Here is a 17584-nt window from a genome sequence, read left to right on the forward strand (position 1 = left end):
ACAATTATGACCAAGTACAACTTAAGTGCATTGCTAAGGGGCCCAACAGTGGGAACTTGGCAGTGGTGGGGCTTGAACCAGCAACCTTCAGATTACAAGCCAAGCACCTTAACAACTGACGTACCACAGCCCCCATAGCTGATACCAGTTTGATAAAGCCCATGAAAAATGCAATGTTAATAAATCTCTAGTTTTAGTTGCTAAAGTAGGAGAGCAACATTTGGGAGCCTGAATGCCCAGATGCAAAACATGTGGCCTTTAAATGTTTTGTCATTTACAACTATGGCAGAACTCTCTTTGAGCAATGGAGAGTTAAAGCCCTTGCTCAGGGGCCCAACAGGAGCAACTTGGCAGGGGTAGAGCTTGAACTAGAAACCTTCTGACTATTAGTGTAGTATTTAACCACTGAACTACCCTTGCCTTAAGGCAATAATGAGCATTTGGTCAATTGCTATAGCTGAGTCCCTTACATCCTCGGATATATACCAGGAAATGTAATCAACAAAACCTGCACTTCTCAGAAAAAGCCTGACACCGTGTGGACATTATGAGACGTGGCAATGCCTCTCATAACCTGTTTACTTATAATAGCTGTACCATAACAGCCCATTTATCTTTAAATTGTACTTACCCAAAGAGTTCGTTGGAAGGTGAGGGGTATTTATTTCTTAAGCGTATAAACATAGTTACTCCATTACTTAGTCTGAATCGGCTTTCGTTTGGTTCTGAGATCATTCGATCTGGTCTGCGGAGGCAACAGTGAAGCGCTAGGGCGGAAGTGTGGGCGAAGAGCAGCTACCAAGAATCTGAGCGTACGAGAAATTTGAGTATCAAGTGACTTAAAACGAAGGCTTGTTCCATCACATCAACTTAGATATTAAACACGAGGTATGTTTTTATGGTAGTCAGAGGACAAATGTAACCAAGCTGTCCATTCGGAGATGTTCTTTACCAATGTCTATAATGCAATAATAATAATAATCATCATCATCATCATCATCAAAAATGCCGTCTCGTAGCGGTAGCTAAATGGGTTACGCTTGTCCAGTAGGCCACACATAGGCCTACAAATGTGTTCTCAACCTGCAAAATCCATGTTTTGTTTAAATATGGGTTGTGTATATTGCCCTTTCATGCTCGTTTAACTGGCTTTGACAAATACGAGCATTTGGTTAGCAAGGTGTTGATACACAGCATTTCAGGCTCTTCAGTTTGCAGTCGCTAGCTAACCTACCTAGGTCCACTGTTAACTAGCTAACGCTAACTAGTTAGGTAATGTTCCAGTGGCGAAGAATACCAAAATCTAATTCACAAATCGACAACATATTTAAAATTCCGATTACGTCTCGAAAACTGTCGGTGTTCTTTACAATATAAAACATGTTTCATGTCGAGTGTAATTGGTACCTCTATGCAACGTAGCTAGCTAGCTAACGCTAGCTAACCAAGATTACTGAATGGTACCCATCATTACAAATGAGAAACAGGGTCATTTACGGTTTGTAACCGTACGAATATTTGCCAAACTATTCGTGATGTGGACGTTCTTAGTCTCATAAGACCAGTTTCCAAGTCGCAAATTACAAACTTGATTTACCAGTGACGCTGCAGTTTAATGGACATGGCAACATTGGACATCGCTGGGTCCACGTCCGGGAAAACGGCCTGTGTCGTTTTAGCGATTAACGAAACAACGAGAAAAAAAAACGGTTCAGAATAATTACAACGAGAAACAAAATTTGAGTCTTTTTTGCTTCCCAAACTAAAATACGTAGACCTTTTGTAGTGCGTTTTGTGCTGAATTAGAATGTGATTTTCCATTTTTTTTCAACTTGGAGGGGACCGTTTTACTTGGTGACGCTTATCCATAAAATACAAAATGGAAAGAGAAAAGAAGAAAAGGAAACTACGGGTGATGGAGAAATCCTGAAAATATGTTTGGATTCAGTATGCAAAACGACATCATAAACGGGTATTGGTCTGCAGGAAGCAAAATCACTGTTGAGCAGTGTTGGAGGACAAATGTTTTAAATTGGTGTGCCCAGCTTCGGTGTTTGACATGGCTAGCGCCCTGCAGCGTTTAAATCTCTTTGACCTGAGATGGGCATCCCTAGTTTAAATAATTCCTTAACATCTGGTAACATCATTGTTTACTGATGTAAGACACAGGTTTAAACTCTCTTAATTGTCGCGTGTGAATGAAAGCTTTGCTTTTATTTAACAAATATTTTATCGAACAGAGTTTAGGAAATTGAAATACATGCTATACAAAAATTAAAATTCAAGTTATCACTTTAAAAACAAAGAGCACCTGTATTTAAGATGTCCTTTATGTATAAAAATATGAGAGAACTATAGGCTCTCTAGCTGTTCGTGATTGCGCTCTGGGTTTAAAATGTTTGTTTGTTTGTTTTTTTTGTTTTTTTTGTTTTTTTAATGGCTAAAATATTTTTTATAGTAACCTAATCTTTGCTTTTGTATGTTTGCTTGCTTAAAATATTCCTACTTCCTTATGGGTGATAAATCTAAATGTTTTTTCCTAATAACCAAGAAAAATCAGTTTAAGAAACTGTAGTTTATCATGCTAGCATTTGACAAACATGGTTAAGCATTCAGCAAATAGAAGTGTCTGAGAGAGAGGGCCGGGATGGGAGAGAACATATCAATGGTGATAAATCCACTTCACTTGAAATATGTCTTGTTCTAGAACGTGTTTTTGAGCTAATCCAAGTTCAAATCTAAACTAATGCAATATGATTAGGACACTGACAGATGGTACTCTGAATGTTTGAGGTATGTAGTAGATGGGTGGTTGCCAATGTGAAGTACCACACTTAGCAAAGACATCTAGTGCGTGGATAAAAATTACATGTGGTTACATGATGATTTCATGCTTTGAAAAACATGTTGTGCTGCTGTCCTTCCATGCCAGAAGGGACCATAGTTATTAGAAGGTGATATCCATGTCCTCGGTATGTAATGCTGAGTATGGATATGTGGAGGTTTTAATGTCTGGTCGTGGGTGCCAGTGGTGTAAGGTCAGGTGCTGTTTGCTTCAGAGTAACTTGTATTGTGGAATAGTTGCAGTCAGATAATTGACCTAATTCCCAGGCAGAAATGGGTATATTTGGTTACCTAAAGACAAATTTAATGTGTGTTGATTTTAAAGGTTTATTAATTAACTGGTAACAGAATAGGGCAATATGTATTGTTAGATTCTGTAATGGAAAGAGACATCTTATATAAATCTGTCAAATTAAAATTATATGGTCCTTTTGTTTCATGTCCACTTATATTTCAGTCCTATATGGCATTTAGTTTACCACTTGACGCTAAATATAATCTAATTAGTGTTGCTGACCTGCTTTTGTTTTGCAAAGTTCTTGCAAGCCCTTTTTACTGCTTGTTTTGTAAGGATGTTGCCTTAATTAATGTTTTTAAATACATACTTGCTTTGTCATTCCCCCTCTCCCCCAACTCAGTGAAGGCTATCTATTTGGATGTGCGGCCATCAGCCTGTTTTAAGAATTTAAAAAAGTAGCTTGTTTGAATTCAGGGATACTGACTGTGAAGAAAGATCTACACAAATGATTAGGCCGCCTTGGGAAAAGTAACCTTTCTGCCTTTAAAGTGTTTTACCTCACGAAACCTTAAGTTGTATGTTAACAGAATAATAATGATTTCTATTCTGTTAACTTACTATTTGAGGCTAAATTAACTGATCTTTTTTTTGTGTAAGCCCCCCAATGCACGCAGCTTATGAGGTTATTTTTATACCTTAAGCAATGCTAAATGTTCTGTAATTTGTTTGCTTACAGTTTTCCCCCTTCAGTGAAAACCAGAAATGCTAGGTCAACACTAGCTCTGGATGCAATAGAGGGAGAAACTTTAAATGTGTTTGACAGAGGGGGAAAGAAAAATCGGTCTTGCTGCCGTTACTCTGTCTGGACCTCTTGACGGCAAGCCAGTAATCCTGTTTATGTTTTTCCCCTCAACTTTTTCAGCTTTGCATTGTTCTTGGAAAATTGTGTGCCCCTCGTTAGGAATTGCCTGACCACCATTGGGAGTCCACCTCTTTTTGGCCCTGCCTCTCTCCAGTTGGCCCAGATAAAGGCTCAGCTGGCGCTTCACCAGCTGAATGTGATAGCTGCCAGAAACGTAACTCCCCCTCTTATTGCTTCACCTGCCCTGACCTTGCTAAACCTTCTCAAGGTTACCATGTCCCATCCAATGTATAATGCCCGTGGGGGACCATTTTCGAGTGGCCAAAGATCTGTGGTAAGCGGGCAGTATGGTCTTGAGTCACAGTCAGGTCTGGACCTAGGTGGAGCTCGTCTTGGTTCTGACTCCATGTCTGGTTCTCGTGGGGGAATGATGGTAAACCAGCAGATGACTTTTCCTCTGGGACAACGTCAGTCACAGGTGTCCCAGGCCCTTGATGCTACTATAGATATGAACATTCGTGAAGCACGTGAGGAGGTTCGCCTGCTCACCCAACTGCTCCAACAGCCAAAGTCAGCCGATCCCCGCTTGAGGAAAGACATTAGAGATGAGGTGCTTTCTCCAGGCACCGCTAGTTATGCAGCAAGTAACGTCCCGGGAAGATCTGACGAAGTGGACTGGACTTGTTTCCAGGCCCCCAGTAAACTTTTTGCTTCCTCAAGTGTAGGTCAATCATCCAGTTCTTCACAGCTGTTCCAGTCTTCAGGTTTTGGAGGGCCAAGTGGTTTGGACAGCCAGCTGCCTGCTGAACACCAGCCTACACGCTATACTTCAGAGAGTGCAAGCAGCATCTTGGCAAGCTTTCACCTCTCAATTGAGGACCTTGAGCTCCTTAGCCACTACCCTGATGATCAGCTGACTCCAGACAACCTGCCGTTCATTTTGCGTGACATACGCATGCGCAAGGCCAAGAGAAATGTCCCCGACCCTGATATGCGGTCCTCTTCTGATCTTATGGTGTCTGAGGCAAGACAAAGTAAAGTCATCGATTACAGACATTCTAGTAAGCTTGGTTTCCCTGATGAGAAACCAGACAGCTATACACGTGACCACCTTACTAAAGAGTCACCCAACTATGGGAGGGAAGTCTCTGGGTCCCCCTTCCGGGCTGTTGACATAGTGAAGCACCCACAGCAAAAACCGACTGCCACGGTTCCTGCCCAGGCTTCAGTTATGCTCACAAAGCTTCAGCAAACTCCAGCAATGGATCCTCGATCTGCTTCTCAGACCTTGGAGATGCAAAGTGCCAAGACAATCCCTGGAAGACTGCCTGCATCCACACCATCCATCAGTCGACCTCCACAGATTCCACCACTTCTGGCTGTTGGTCACTTGGGTTCAATGGCCACCATGGTCTCTGGAAGTCCAAAGCTCTCCTGGCCTCCTGCATTTCCTCCACCTCAAATGACTGCTCCAGCAACAAAGAGGCTGCCAACTCCCACCATGATGAATGATTACTCGGCTGCTACTCCAAGAATCTTTCCCCATACATGCTCTCTGTGTAACATAGAATGTGTCCAGATTAAGGTGAGTGTATTCCCATACCATAGAGTTTCATTTATGAAACATTGTTATTAAATTTCATGTCGACATTCTCTGGGTTGTGTGAAGTGAGTCATTGTTTTGAGTGTGTTGCCTCACAATAAACTAAAACTGTAATAATGAAATAAACATGAAATAAAATGAAAAAATAATTAATGTAAAGTAATCAAGTTGAGTTGAGTTGTTTATGCTTTTGTAAATTAAATTGAAGTGAAATGATACCAAAACCATAGGCCATAAAATCCACAAGTCTTAGAAGAAACATTGTGCTGTAAACGTCAGACTAGTATATAAGTGTAAAGAAGAAACAGAAGACTTGCCGGGTTTTTCTCAGCCATGGGTTATTTCGGTTCTTGTTGGAGAGAAGATTGTTGGCGTATTTCAAGAAGACCTAATGCACCCGCTGATCGGACTGGTGATGGGGCTAATTTTAGCCCCGAGATGTGGACTGAACATCACGGAACATGAAAAATGAAGTGGATATACTGTGAGAAGAAACCACAATTGGACCTTTTTGATTTTTTTTTTTTTTTTACCTCATTTCCTGGATTATGAATCTGGATTTTTTTTGTGTGTGTACGATCTAGTCTGTGCATGAGGACTATTATTTTAAACTCCAAATTATGATTCACTTTTGTTCTCTTTTTTTTTTCTTTAAAAAAAACTTACATATTGCAGGTTTAGGACTGAGTTTCAGAGTTTGAAGTTTTTTTGAAAAGACTAGAACTTCAGTTATATGCATTACAGGTTCTTTTTATGCATGCTATTGTATTTAATTTGGTTAAGCAGTGTTTTGTCTTTATTGTCCCCTTCTCCCTCCCTCCCTGCCCCCCCCCCCCCTTTTATTGGGGTCTACCCTGAATGTTTAGGTAGCAGACTGAGGTTGTATACTTATGTATGTAAAGAAAAAATAAGGGAAAAAAAACTTTTTTTTTTTTTTCTGGTGACAGGATTGGATTGAACATCAGAACACAAATCTTCACATTGAGAATTGCAGGCGTCTCAGAAAACAGTGAGCTAAGATTTCTATTTATTTTCTCTGTTTTGATTAGTCTTTGTATCAGAGGTTTCAACTAATTGCAAAATGGGTATTTTTGTAGATATCCTGATTGGAGTGTTGAGGCAATTCCTGTTACCAGGTGAATATGATTTGATGTCTTTGTAATGTTGTAAACCTCCCCCTCCAAAATTAACTAATTAAATGCACATTTTCACAGGACTGAGCCAAAGTTGGAACGGCGTAGTCCAAAACATCGCACCCGTTCGCATTCCTACTCCAGAACTCCTAGCCCGAAGCGGCACCATGGGACGTCCAGTCGCCGCCAACGTTCTCGTTCCCGATCAAGGTCACGGAGTCCTCGGCGGTATCGGCGCTCCCGTTCCCGAAGCAGGTCCTTGTCTCCCCCGAGGAAGACTCGTGCCTGTTCACCCCCGTACCGGCGAAGGTCTCGCACCCCTCCAGGGCACCGGTCAAGATCCCCGGTCTACAGCAGGCGCTCTCCTGTACGGAGCTCTCGTAGAGCGAGCCCCCGTCGAAGTAGTCCTCCTCGCCAGCAGAGGCCAAGCAGTAGTGAGAGACTGGCAAAAAAACTTCTTGAGTCCTCAGGTAAGTCCTCACCATGCATTTTGAAAAGGGGTGTGACCAAATTTGTTCTGCTCCCCTGCCCCTATTTACTCTCTTTTAAAAGTCACATGCTGTGTATTGTTTGTGCCTATAGCTGAACTGTCCTCAGTGACCAGCAGTAGTACTCTGAAGGCTATGGTGGAGTCGTTGGCCCCAGCACTCCTTGCTGAGCTGGCCAAAAAGAGGAGCACATCCTCCTCTTTGTCAGTCAAGAGTAGCAGCAGTACAAAGCGGTCCTCCTCTCCCTCCTCCAAACGAAGTGAATCCTCCAAGCCAAGCAGCTCATCTGCCTCAAAGGCCACTTCTTCCAAGGTAGTTAATGCGACATTTTTGTTAAATTGTATTAATTTTATTAAGAATTAGTGTTTATTGTGCTGAGAAAATGATGGATTTTGTATGTATGATTTCATGAGTGTAGACACAGAAGCCATAGATTAGACCAAGCTGCACTTGCTTATTTGTGCATTTCTAACCCTATATTCAAGGTGCCCACGGGTCCTTACAGTTGTCTTAAATTACATTTGAGAAATTTAAGGCATTAATAAGTATTCAGTTATCTTAAATATGAAATTGCGTGGCCATAATTTTTTAAAAATTCAGACACGTATTATTAAATTGCGAAAATGAAATTCCTTTGACTAACACAGTTAGTCACAGTCACTGATTGTAAATCTGATATAATTGGTTAAGAGATTTGTAGCGCAAGTTTGTTTCCATACTTAAGTTAGGTCGGAGAACACCCAGTGAAGACAGCTAGGAAACTGTTCGTTTGTCAAGCTTGTGCATCATCAGAAGAGAAATTTACTCAATCAAAAAGAAATTTACTGGGATAGCTTAGACATTTTTAAAAACTTTATTATCACATCACATTAATGTTTCTACATTGTAAACCTGTCATTTTTGTTAGAGGTTTGGAGATAGTGTCAGCGCCAGCATTGTCGCACAGCTGGAAGAAAGATTAGTTTAGTCCATCAGCTAACTAGCTACTCTTATGAATAACTTGTAACACTAATTATGTCCATCTGGATGAGGGGAAAAAAATATCTAGGAACACAGATTTATCAAGTAACATTTCTGGTCCTGCTCCAACTTGCTAGAATGTACACTGCCAAAGGCAATAGCGAGCAGTGTTGAAACTCGAGAAGAAGTTCTAACTTGAGGCCTTTTCATCTGGCGCTATCCATCTCAACATGTTTCACTCAGCTTATATCTGTAGCTTTGCTATATATATTGCAAATTTGGCTGGAAATCCTCTCAGAAATCAGATCATTAGCTTTTGCTTTACCTGTGTTAGTTACATTTGAACATTACAATGAAGTACCTGCTCGTTAACTATGCTATAACTACCATAAGAGAATATCGGGTACACAGATCTGTATTCATTGCTAACAATGTCGTGCTATTGTTTTTGTACAAAGTCTGCCTGATTTAGCTAGCTATATATTTTTCTGTCAGATTTTGTCAGTTTGTCAATTTGGTTTATTCATTGTTCTTAATTACATGTAAAGTAGCATTTAAAAAGTCTTTGAAAGTATTAAATCTGACTTGGCAATTCCTGCAGATACCTTGATGGTGCTCAAGAGGTGCAATGCAGTATAGGTTTGTTTTTCTTTGTGTGTTTTGTAGAATGGGAAACCTAAGAAAATGTCAACTGGTCCTGGGACTTCCTGCTTACTAAGATTGAAAAACATTCCATCTGGGACTACCAACGAGGAGTTGATCAGTGCTATTAAGCCATTTGGCAAGATTCACACTTCCATCTTCCTTAAAGCCATTGGAGAGGTATGTTGAATTTCATGCAGTATACATTATCTCCTTTAGTAAGCCATGTATAATATTTTATTTGTATTTGTAGTTTAAGATAAGCTATTTGTTAATCAGCTTTATTTCAACTTCTTAAGACATTCTGGAAACCTATGAAGTTGAGACTCTTTTAAAAATGTTACACAGCTAACATTTTTGGAAAAAGCACTTAATACATTGTGATTCCATTTCGTGCATTTAAGTTACAGAAACAATGAGAACTGCCAAAGTTAAAATTGGTCAAGTACACTTAGTCTGGCGACTGCTTTGCCAAAATTAATCATTAATATTTCACTTTGGCAGGCGTCAGTGTGTATGGAGAAGGAGGAGGATGCCAAAGTTTTGGTCAACTGTAAAACCCTAAAGCTGCATGGCAAGCTTATTGACATTTGTATGGAGAAGGTATGGTTATCACAGCAGATGGCAATGGTCCATATAAATATAAACTAAACTAAGTTCTGTTACCTATGGATGGTGTGTGTTTTTGTCAGTCACCACAGACTTCACAGTCAACTAAAGTTAAACAGATGGTCAAAGCCAAGGCTTCTACAAAAGGTCTACGTGAGCCCTAGCTTGTCTTATTAGTATGAACTATATTTGTTATATATCTGGGGGCAGAACAATGGGGTTATTATGCTTTCTTTTGTTTTGTAGGAGAGGCTCCAGTTGTTAAGAGCAAGGTGGTTGTTATAAAGAAGGTATGACATTTTTTCTTGTGTGTGCACAAGGTTAGTCTTCAGTAATGTTGATCCAGGCTTAACATTGATTTTAAACTCTTGGCATTTTCTGCATCCACAGGAGATCCCTTGGAAGAAAAATATTGTTGAGATAACTGGCCTTTCAGAAGCAGGTGTCACTGAAGATGAGCTGTCAAATCTCGCTATTCCCCATGGCTGTGTTTCCCCACCTGTCATAGCTGTCACTCAGAATAAGGTACTGATGCCATTCAGGCCAACACGAATGCATTCAAAGTCAATATTGGAGATAAACCTGTATGGGCTTTGCATGGTACAAATGGGATGTTTAGTACAGAACAAAGAATTAATCTGTTTTGTGCCAGGCGTACCTCGAGATGCGCAACACCGAGGCGGCAGAGGCACTGGTAAATGCTTATGCGAAGACTCCAGCCAAACTGCAAGATAAAGAGATAAGCATCACGATGATGACCCAGCCTCTTGACATTAATTATACAGTGAGTGCATGTTCAGACTCGTGTCTGACATGAATCCATGTCATACCACATGCATTCTTCCATCACTCTACTTTTGTAGCATGGTACACTTTTTTTAGGCCAGAGTGTAATTGAAATTGCACTTACTGTTGGTTCAGTGGAGATTTAAAATGAGTTATCTTTCCTCCTCCAGGAATCAATATTCAGAGTACTGATGGGAATGGACAAGCTGCCTGTAAGTAAAATGCCACGTGTTTTGTGTTTGTTTGTTTGTTTTTGTTTGTTTTTTGTTTTTGTCTTTTTTTGTTGTTGTTGTCTTTTTTGTCCTGAACATATGAATTTGATTAAGGTTGACCTTATTCTTATTAGTTTCTGATGTTCCGGAGTTTGAAAGGAAAGTCTCGACACCCTAGCATGTTTCTCATGCTTTTTTTTTTTTTTTTTAATGGGGAATGCTTGCTTCCTGGTTATAAATGTAGAATTACATTCAAGCACTTTATTAGAAACACCCATTTTGTACATTTGTTCTATTGTACTTTTCAGTTTGTTAGCTATTATCAAGCCCTTCATTAATGGTCAGTTTCAGACCACTGCAAGCTAGAGATTTAAGTGGCAGACCATTTTGAACCCAGTAAAGATGCCAGGTACATTTATAAAAACCCCAGGAACATTGCTGTTTGCTGTGTCTGATGAACTTGTACCAGCCTAACTCCCACAGCCATGCTTTGCCCTGCACCTAGAATCTGATCAGCAGTTGTCCCAAATTGACCAGCGATAAATGGGAAGAGGGTGACTGGAAGACTGCGTGCAAACCCACCATCATTGTGTCTGCTCTTCCACAGCCCCAGGAACTTGCAGCATTGCCTGAACGTCTCCTCATAGTCGGTAATGTGCCCAAAGGGGTTGGAGCAATCAACGAGGTTCAGAAACTCATCAAACGCTTTGGTGCCTATAAGCAGGCTCTACCCCTCAATGGCAGGGTAAGGGTGTAAAACAGAACAATGCTGTAAACTTAACAAATTCAGACAAAGTGGTCATTTGCCTTTAAGGGGTAGCCTGGCCACCCCACTGACAGGTTTTTCCCACAGGTTAAGAATTTACCTGGTAAATGTAGACAGCTTATGATGGTCACTTATACTATAGATAGCTACAGTTTACTGGTGAATGTTTTTTTGTTTAAAACTTCATTGGCCGCTGTTTCTCCAGAAAATAGTAAACCCATAATGCATTTTACATTTAAGAAATGTTTCTTTACACAATTAAACAATTTCTAGTAACTTTCATTTCTACGTTTGCTTGCTAAATAGTTCTGAATGTGCTGCTTCCAAAGATTCCTCCACTCTGCTTAGCCAAAACATTTCCGTGGAGTCCTGAACAGCATTTTCAAGAGTCAATCAGAATATGACTAATACTTTAGCACATCCAAATACTGCTTATCACAAACACATTTTTAGATGAACATACACACAACTAAATTTGAGTTTTTTTTGTTTTGTTTTTTTTTGCTGGGATTTCATTTTTAGTTTTTTGTATTTTGGTTTACTTGGGCTTTATGCTGGTTTTGTAGCCTTTATCTAGGCTTTTTTGCTTGGAATCTTTGCCCCCTTTAGTAACATTACATTTGCAAAGCTACTGTAGATTCAATTGGTTCAAAGAATGGAAAATGTATGTAAATAATATAAATATGTTCATATTTGTTCTCAGTTAATAATTAATACTTATGTTTAAGCAAATTACACCCTTGATTTATTGGTGATGGGTTAATTAATGATTCCTTGAATGATCTCATGTGAATCCTACATGAGATCAACCAAGGAATTAAACAGAATGCAATATATTATCCCCTATAATATAGTATCTTTTTACCGTTTGTATTGATTTGCCTACCCTGACATCCCCATGATTTTCACTGCCCCACCCTCCAGTAGTTTCTGCAGGCACCACTGTTTTGCCATTCTCACACAACTGCCAGTCAATTGAGGCAGTATGTAGATTTTATTTGTATATAACGTTTCAACACACTTCCTTCTTTGCCTCAACTTTTCAGATTATTTTTGAAATGGAAACTTCTGCTATTGCCAGAGCAGTGCATAGTCGGTTCCTCAAGTTTCCATGTATTGTACAGAATAATTCCCTCACTTTCAAGCTTGCCAAATTACCCAAGGCCACCGATCAGGTATTGTTGGCTTAAGTATTTAATCTTATTGTCCCATGTAGTTAGTTTTGGAAATGTTGTACAATTATGCAAATTATATTTGACTTTAATATTTGTTCATTACAGGTGAAAAAGAAACCTGATGCTAAAGGGTAAGTGAAAGTACATGGTATGCTGAGTGTCGCTTTAGGGTTATCAAAGATGCAGTTCATGTTGGTTCATGTTATCGTTATCACGCAGAAGTACTTTGTATTTGTCCTTACGCTTTCTTAAAATTCCTTCCCATTTATGTACTAATTAGCAATTCAATTACTTAAAAGCTTCACTGTAGGTGTGCTAAAGAATTATTTATAATAAGGGTTTAATTTGTCAGACTTATTAAAAATTAAGGATACGTTCAATACATTTCAAGATGCTCCATTTTAAATTTCTCATCATTTATAACCACATTACATTCTTTACCTACTACAAATAATTTTGTATATATTTTGAGTATTTATTATATGTAGACACACATAACATGTAGGTGCTCAACTGCTTGGCCTCCTCCTCAACAATCCCTCTTTCCACTTTCCCATCAGGGCTAAACCAGCTGCCAAGGTGGGCGTTAAAATGCCACCTAAAGCTAAACCTACCAAAGCGCAGACTCCCAAGTCTACTAATAATGCGCATACAACTATAGCTCCCTCTGTCACATCAATTTCAATCAAAGATGCTCCTTCTGCCATTGCTGCTCAGCCAGTCACTGTAAAAGCTGAGATTAATTCTTTGAAAGGTGCAACTGAAAATGAAGCAAATATTAAGATGGATACTATTACTTCTAAAGAAACATTTACTCCTGAAACAGCAGCAGCATTGAAGCATTCTGAGTGTGATTCAAAAATGGACATCACACCCTCTGAAACACTTCAAGAAAGTAGCAACACTAAATTGGGCAACTCTCCTATTGGAACAGCTTCATCTGAAAGCAGTGGGTCCAAAATGGACACTTCTATTACTGTAACAACGTCATTTAAAAGTACCACTGGCACTGATACCCAGATTGACACCCAAGATGGAAAAACAGCTATGGTGGAGGCCCAGGAGTTTGAGTCAGAAGTGAGTGTTTTGTCTACAGTAACAGTTGAAGAAGTGATCTCTATGGACACAACTGAGCATACTGAAAATGCATCCACCAATATATCTGAGCATACAGAAGCATCTGTTAACACATCTGAGCATGATGAAAAAGCGTCCTTAAACATCCTGGAACTACCACAGAATGTGACTGATATAAAAGCTGGGAACACATCTGTGGAACAGGATGAAGTTGACAACAAGCCAGAGCACAGAATTGATGAGTCACCATCAGTAGTGGAAACTGTGCTTGTTGGCAATAATAAAGATGGAAAAATCATTATGGGATCCTCTGTAGTTTTGGAGGCTCAGAATGCCCCCATAGATCTGTCTGATCAGGACGCGCATTGTGATTCAAAGCCACAAGGTACTATGCCTGACAGTGAGGTTCAACTTGAGAATGACTTGAAAGTGATTGAACCAAATCAAACTGATATCACTCTGTCACCATCTGAACAAAGCCAGCTCTCTGATCAAGTCAAGCCTCAACCAGCACCTGTTCCATTAGATGACATGACATTGGACTTTCCACCTGTTACACAAGAGATTTTGAAGGCTTTGGAAGCAGCAGTCCATCAGTGCCGTTTGCAGTCCTCCTTGAGGCGTGCTGAGGAAGAAGCTAGGCAGAGGACAGAGACGGAGAAGAATGCTACAGAGAAAGTCATGGGCAAATCCTTGTCGAGCTCTAAAAAACCCACTGCTTCAGATAATGTACAGGCAGCCAAGAAAGCAATTCATAGTGACAACCAAAAGGCTCAATTTGAAAAGGGAAAGAAACCCCAGAGTTCTGGTTCTAGAAGCCAACATGGAGACACTGAATCACCAGAAGGAGAATCATTTTACAGACACAAAGGCAAAGTTGGTGCAGAAGATGTTGTTATTAAACACGGAGGATCATCAAGTTGTTCTGCTGCTGGGTCTCGTAAGGCCAAACTGGACAGTAGCCCAATGTCAAAGAGATCAAGGGAAAGTGAGGAGGACAGCTTCCGGGTGAGAATGATCAAATGTATCCCTTCAGAGATTTAAGATTTCTACTACAGGAATTCTGCAATGCAAATAAAATGTTCTTTTATTTGTTTCTGCACAGAGCCATAGCACTGGCAGAAGTGTAAAGTCCTCAAGGAGTCACTCAAAAACAAGGAAAACAGAAAAGGTCAGGAAAAATACATGAATGTCATTTAGTCATCAGATACTGTTTTGTTGCTCACTGATCATTTTGTCTGTTTCAGTTTAAAGAAGAAGAAATGGAGGAGGAACCCTTCCCCTTCAATCTAGATGAGTTTGTTACTGTTGATGAGGTTGGTGATGATGTAGATGAACACTATCCTTCTAGCTCGGAGCCCCCATCCAAGCATACAGTATCTCAGAATGACCTAAAAGCTTCCTCTAGCATATGCACACCGGAAGAAAAACCCCCCTCTTGCTCAGCGTCCACTGTCCGATCAAAACAGAAGCCTGTGTCTGCATCTATACCTCATAGAACCAGAGCAGCAGCAGCAGCAGCAGTGACTGGGACAGAAGCTCACAAAGGTATTGGTACTGTGCACAACACAGTGGAGGAGCATATAGATGCTAATCCAGTCATAGAGGTGAAAGCGCTTGAAAAGGTGGAAACAGAAGAACCTCAAAGGGCTGAAGTTGATTCAGCTACATCGGATAGCTTGCAAGAGGCAAAAGCTGCAGAAATTGAATTAAAAATGGCAGAATGTGTGTGTACAGAAAAGTCAACTCCAGAAATTTCCCCAGATGAGTATAAAGACAAGGAAGGCAATGCTCAGAGAGATGCTGAAGACCTCTCTCTCATCAAAAAAGACAACTCTGAGAATAAATTGCCTGATCCAAACAAGGTTAATTCACCTTCCCCTTCATTAAACAATTATCCCCTTCTGGCCTCCAAGATAGAAAAATCAGAGACACCTGCAGAGAACCAGTCAGACAGTTCACACTCTGTAGTCCATCAGATGGACGCCAAGGCAGCAAAAGTAAAAACGTCCTTGCTCCATGAACTTCCCTCCAAAGGAGCACTGGAGACCCTTGATGAGGTCAGTGAAGAAGAAGAGGATTTCCCTGATGAAGCAGAAGAGGAAGAGCTGCTGAAGCGGCAGGCTGGTGAAGATCCAGAAGCACTTCTTACTGTTGATGAGGTGGGAGGTGATGAAGCTGACGCTGAGGAGGAACAGCTGGAAAAAGAACTTCAGGGCCTGGTCACTCTGGACGAGATTGTTGAGGATGATGAAGATGAGGATTCTTTCAACCCTGAGGTCAGTGTTTTTTTTTATTGTTTGTTCCTTTATCATTAATCATGGGCAGTTCAGGAGGGGCTGTCTAAAGTGGCTTTTGCATGGCCACTCTTGGCATGTTCTATGGCAGCCTGCTCTTCCTGAGGCCAGCTGCTCTCTGCTTTTTTCAGGCTCTTGTTACACTGGATGAGGCAAGAGGTGATGAAGAGGAGATGGATGAGAAGGGGCAGGATAAAGGCAAGCAAACCAGTTTACAGGTTGAAACACCAGCCAAGTCAAAGGAGCCTATGACATTGTCTGGCCTAGATGAGGAAGCCTGTGACATAGAGGAACTGCGCCAAATGAACTTTGTGACTGTGGATGAAGTGGGGGCAGAAGATGAGGAGGAACAGGAGGAAGAGTCTTCTGTCGCCAGGAAGGACCGCAAGCTTAAAAAGCGAACTTTGAAGATCTCAGGTAAGTGCTAGCTCAACATACATGACATTGTGAAAAAGAAATAGCATTGTTTACACTGTATCATGGAGTTAGGATACAGCAGAATGCAGTTTCTCACAATATCCTCCCTGCTTTTGAATCCTATGGTGGTCTATAGAAAGGAAATCCACTCAGGAGAAGAAGGGGAGTCCTGGTGACCAGCTAGTAGAAGCCCTGAAGATACCCACAATAGAAGAGCCAGCCTTAGTCACTCTACTCCCAGTTATAGAACCAATAGACACAGAAGTCAAATCAGACTTCCAGAATCTGAAAATGGACTCAACGATTGCTCCATCTACAACAGGGGAGAAGCCCAGTGTCAGTGTGCACGAAAATGAGATCACTAGCAAGGAGAATAGGACAACTGAAGTGTCTACAACTGAAAAGCGAGCAGCAATTAAAGGTAATTGAGACATTAAATTTTTAAAAATTGTATTGAAGCACTTATTAGGAATCCTTCAGGGGTTTTGCCCCCTTAAACACATTGAAAATGTTGACATGCCTTGACATTTTCATCTCTTGCACACCACTTGCCTTGCTTACTGTATGGGTTTCCTAACTGCTTCAGTAAACCAGTTAAGTTAAAATTTACCATAAGGAGCTCTTGCACCAGGACCCACTAGATATGTATATTGTATTGTGGTTTGTTGCGGTCATTCTTTATTCCAGAGGAATCTAAACAGAGGCTAAAGTCTGAGGTGACGCAGGAGCCAGAATCCAAGAGGCCTCGCTCACAGCACTCTATAACTAAAGACTTCACTCTTTCCCCCTTTAATCCACACATCCCAATTGGTAAGAGCTCCATTACAGATAAGTTTCTTTTAAACAAGTTTTTTTAACGCTGAGTGCTAGATGCCACCAATCAGTCAGACCTGAAACTGTTACACTAAAGTTATAATACACTGCTCAAACATTCAGTGTGGTGAGCGATTATTAAATGTAAATGAATAGACTTTGTCAGATGTGGACCTTTTTTTTTTAAAAAAAAAATACTTACAGAATTGTCAAATAACATGGAATGCTGTATGTGTACTGCCTAACCCTACATCAGAATCCAGCTTCTTTAATTTGTTTTTCATTTTTATTATGGATTGGTTGAAACAGGCTTGAATTTCTCTAAACAGTGGTGTGTAATTCTGTGCATCTGCTCTCCGCAGGTCTGGACTTTGTGGTGCCCAAGACGGGTTTCTACTGCAAGCTCTGCTGTCTGTTTTATGGCAGTGAGGAGACTGCAAAGAAAACCCATTGTAGCAGTTTACGACATTACCAGAATATGCAGGTATACCTCATAGCTGCACTCAGCCTGTTTGGTGCAGTGTTTTAACATAGGTTTTTGTGTTTTGTTGGGGTTTTTGTTTCACTACAATAATGTACTACAGTACACACACACACACACACACACACACACACACACTGATGTATGTGTATATAATGTTAAAGAAAATATTAATTTTAAT

The 17584-nt window shown here is 40.4% G+C and overlaps 1 protein-coding gene across 3 annotated transcripts in view; it reads left to right on the top strand.

The window, feature by feature from the left end:
• znf638 (zinc finger protein 638) overlaps nucleotides 1–17584 on the top strand; it is a 29817-nt gene that overhangs the window by 9913 nt on the left and 2320 nt on the right. For 2 of the 3 annotated variants that reach the window (XM_035520041.1, XM_035520039.1), the window contains 22 exons: nucleotides 4005–5529; nucleotides 6495–6556; nucleotides 6645–6683; nucleotides 6762–7150; nucleotides 7263–7480; nucleotides 8795–8950; nucleotides 9275–9373; nucleotides 9463–9532; nucleotides 9626–9669; nucleotides 9770–9904; nucleotides 10032–10163; nucleotides 10336–10377; nucleotides 10985–11122; nucleotides 12190–12318; nucleotides 12424–12449; nucleotides 12879–14403; nucleotides 14501–14566; nucleotides 14643–15674; nucleotides 15824–16109; nucleotides 16246–16530; nucleotides 16797–16919; nucleotides 17285–17406. In XM_035520041.1, coding sequence (XP_035375934.1) covers nucleotides 4005–5529; nucleotides 6495–6556; nucleotides 6645–6683; nucleotides 6762–7150; nucleotides 7263–7480; nucleotides 8795–8950; nucleotides 9275–9373; nucleotides 9463–9532; nucleotides 9626–9669; nucleotides 9770–9904; nucleotides 10032–10163; nucleotides 10336–10377; nucleotides 10985–11122; nucleotides 12190–12318; nucleotides 12424–12449; nucleotides 12879–14403; nucleotides 14501–14566; nucleotides 14643–15674; nucleotides 15824–16109; nucleotides 16246–16530; nucleotides 16797–16919; nucleotides 17285–17406 — 6643 coding nt within the window. The remainder of the gene's footprint in view (nucleotides 1–4004; nucleotides 5530–6494; nucleotides 6557–6644; nucleotides 6684–6761; nucleotides 7151–7262; nucleotides 7481–8794; nucleotides 8951–9274; nucleotides 9374–9462; nucleotides 9533–9625; nucleotides 9670–9769; nucleotides 9905–10031; nucleotides 10164–10335; nucleotides 10378–10984; nucleotides 11123–12189; nucleotides 12319–12423; nucleotides 12450–12878; nucleotides 14404–14500; nucleotides 14567–14642; nucleotides 15675–15823; nucleotides 16110–16245; nucleotides 16531–16796; nucleotides 16920–17284; nucleotides 17407–17584) is intronic. The other variant, XM_035520040.1, reaches the window with a different exon arrangement.

This window comes from Electrophorus electricus, chromosome 19 (genome assembly GCF_013358815.1).
Source record: "Electrophorus electricus isolate fEleEle1 chromosome 19, fEleEle1.pri, whole genome shotgun sequence".
In the NCBI taxonomy this organism is placed as follows: Eukaryota; Metazoa; Chordata; class Actinopteri; order Gymnotiformes; family Gymnotidae; genus Electrophorus; species Electrophorus electricus.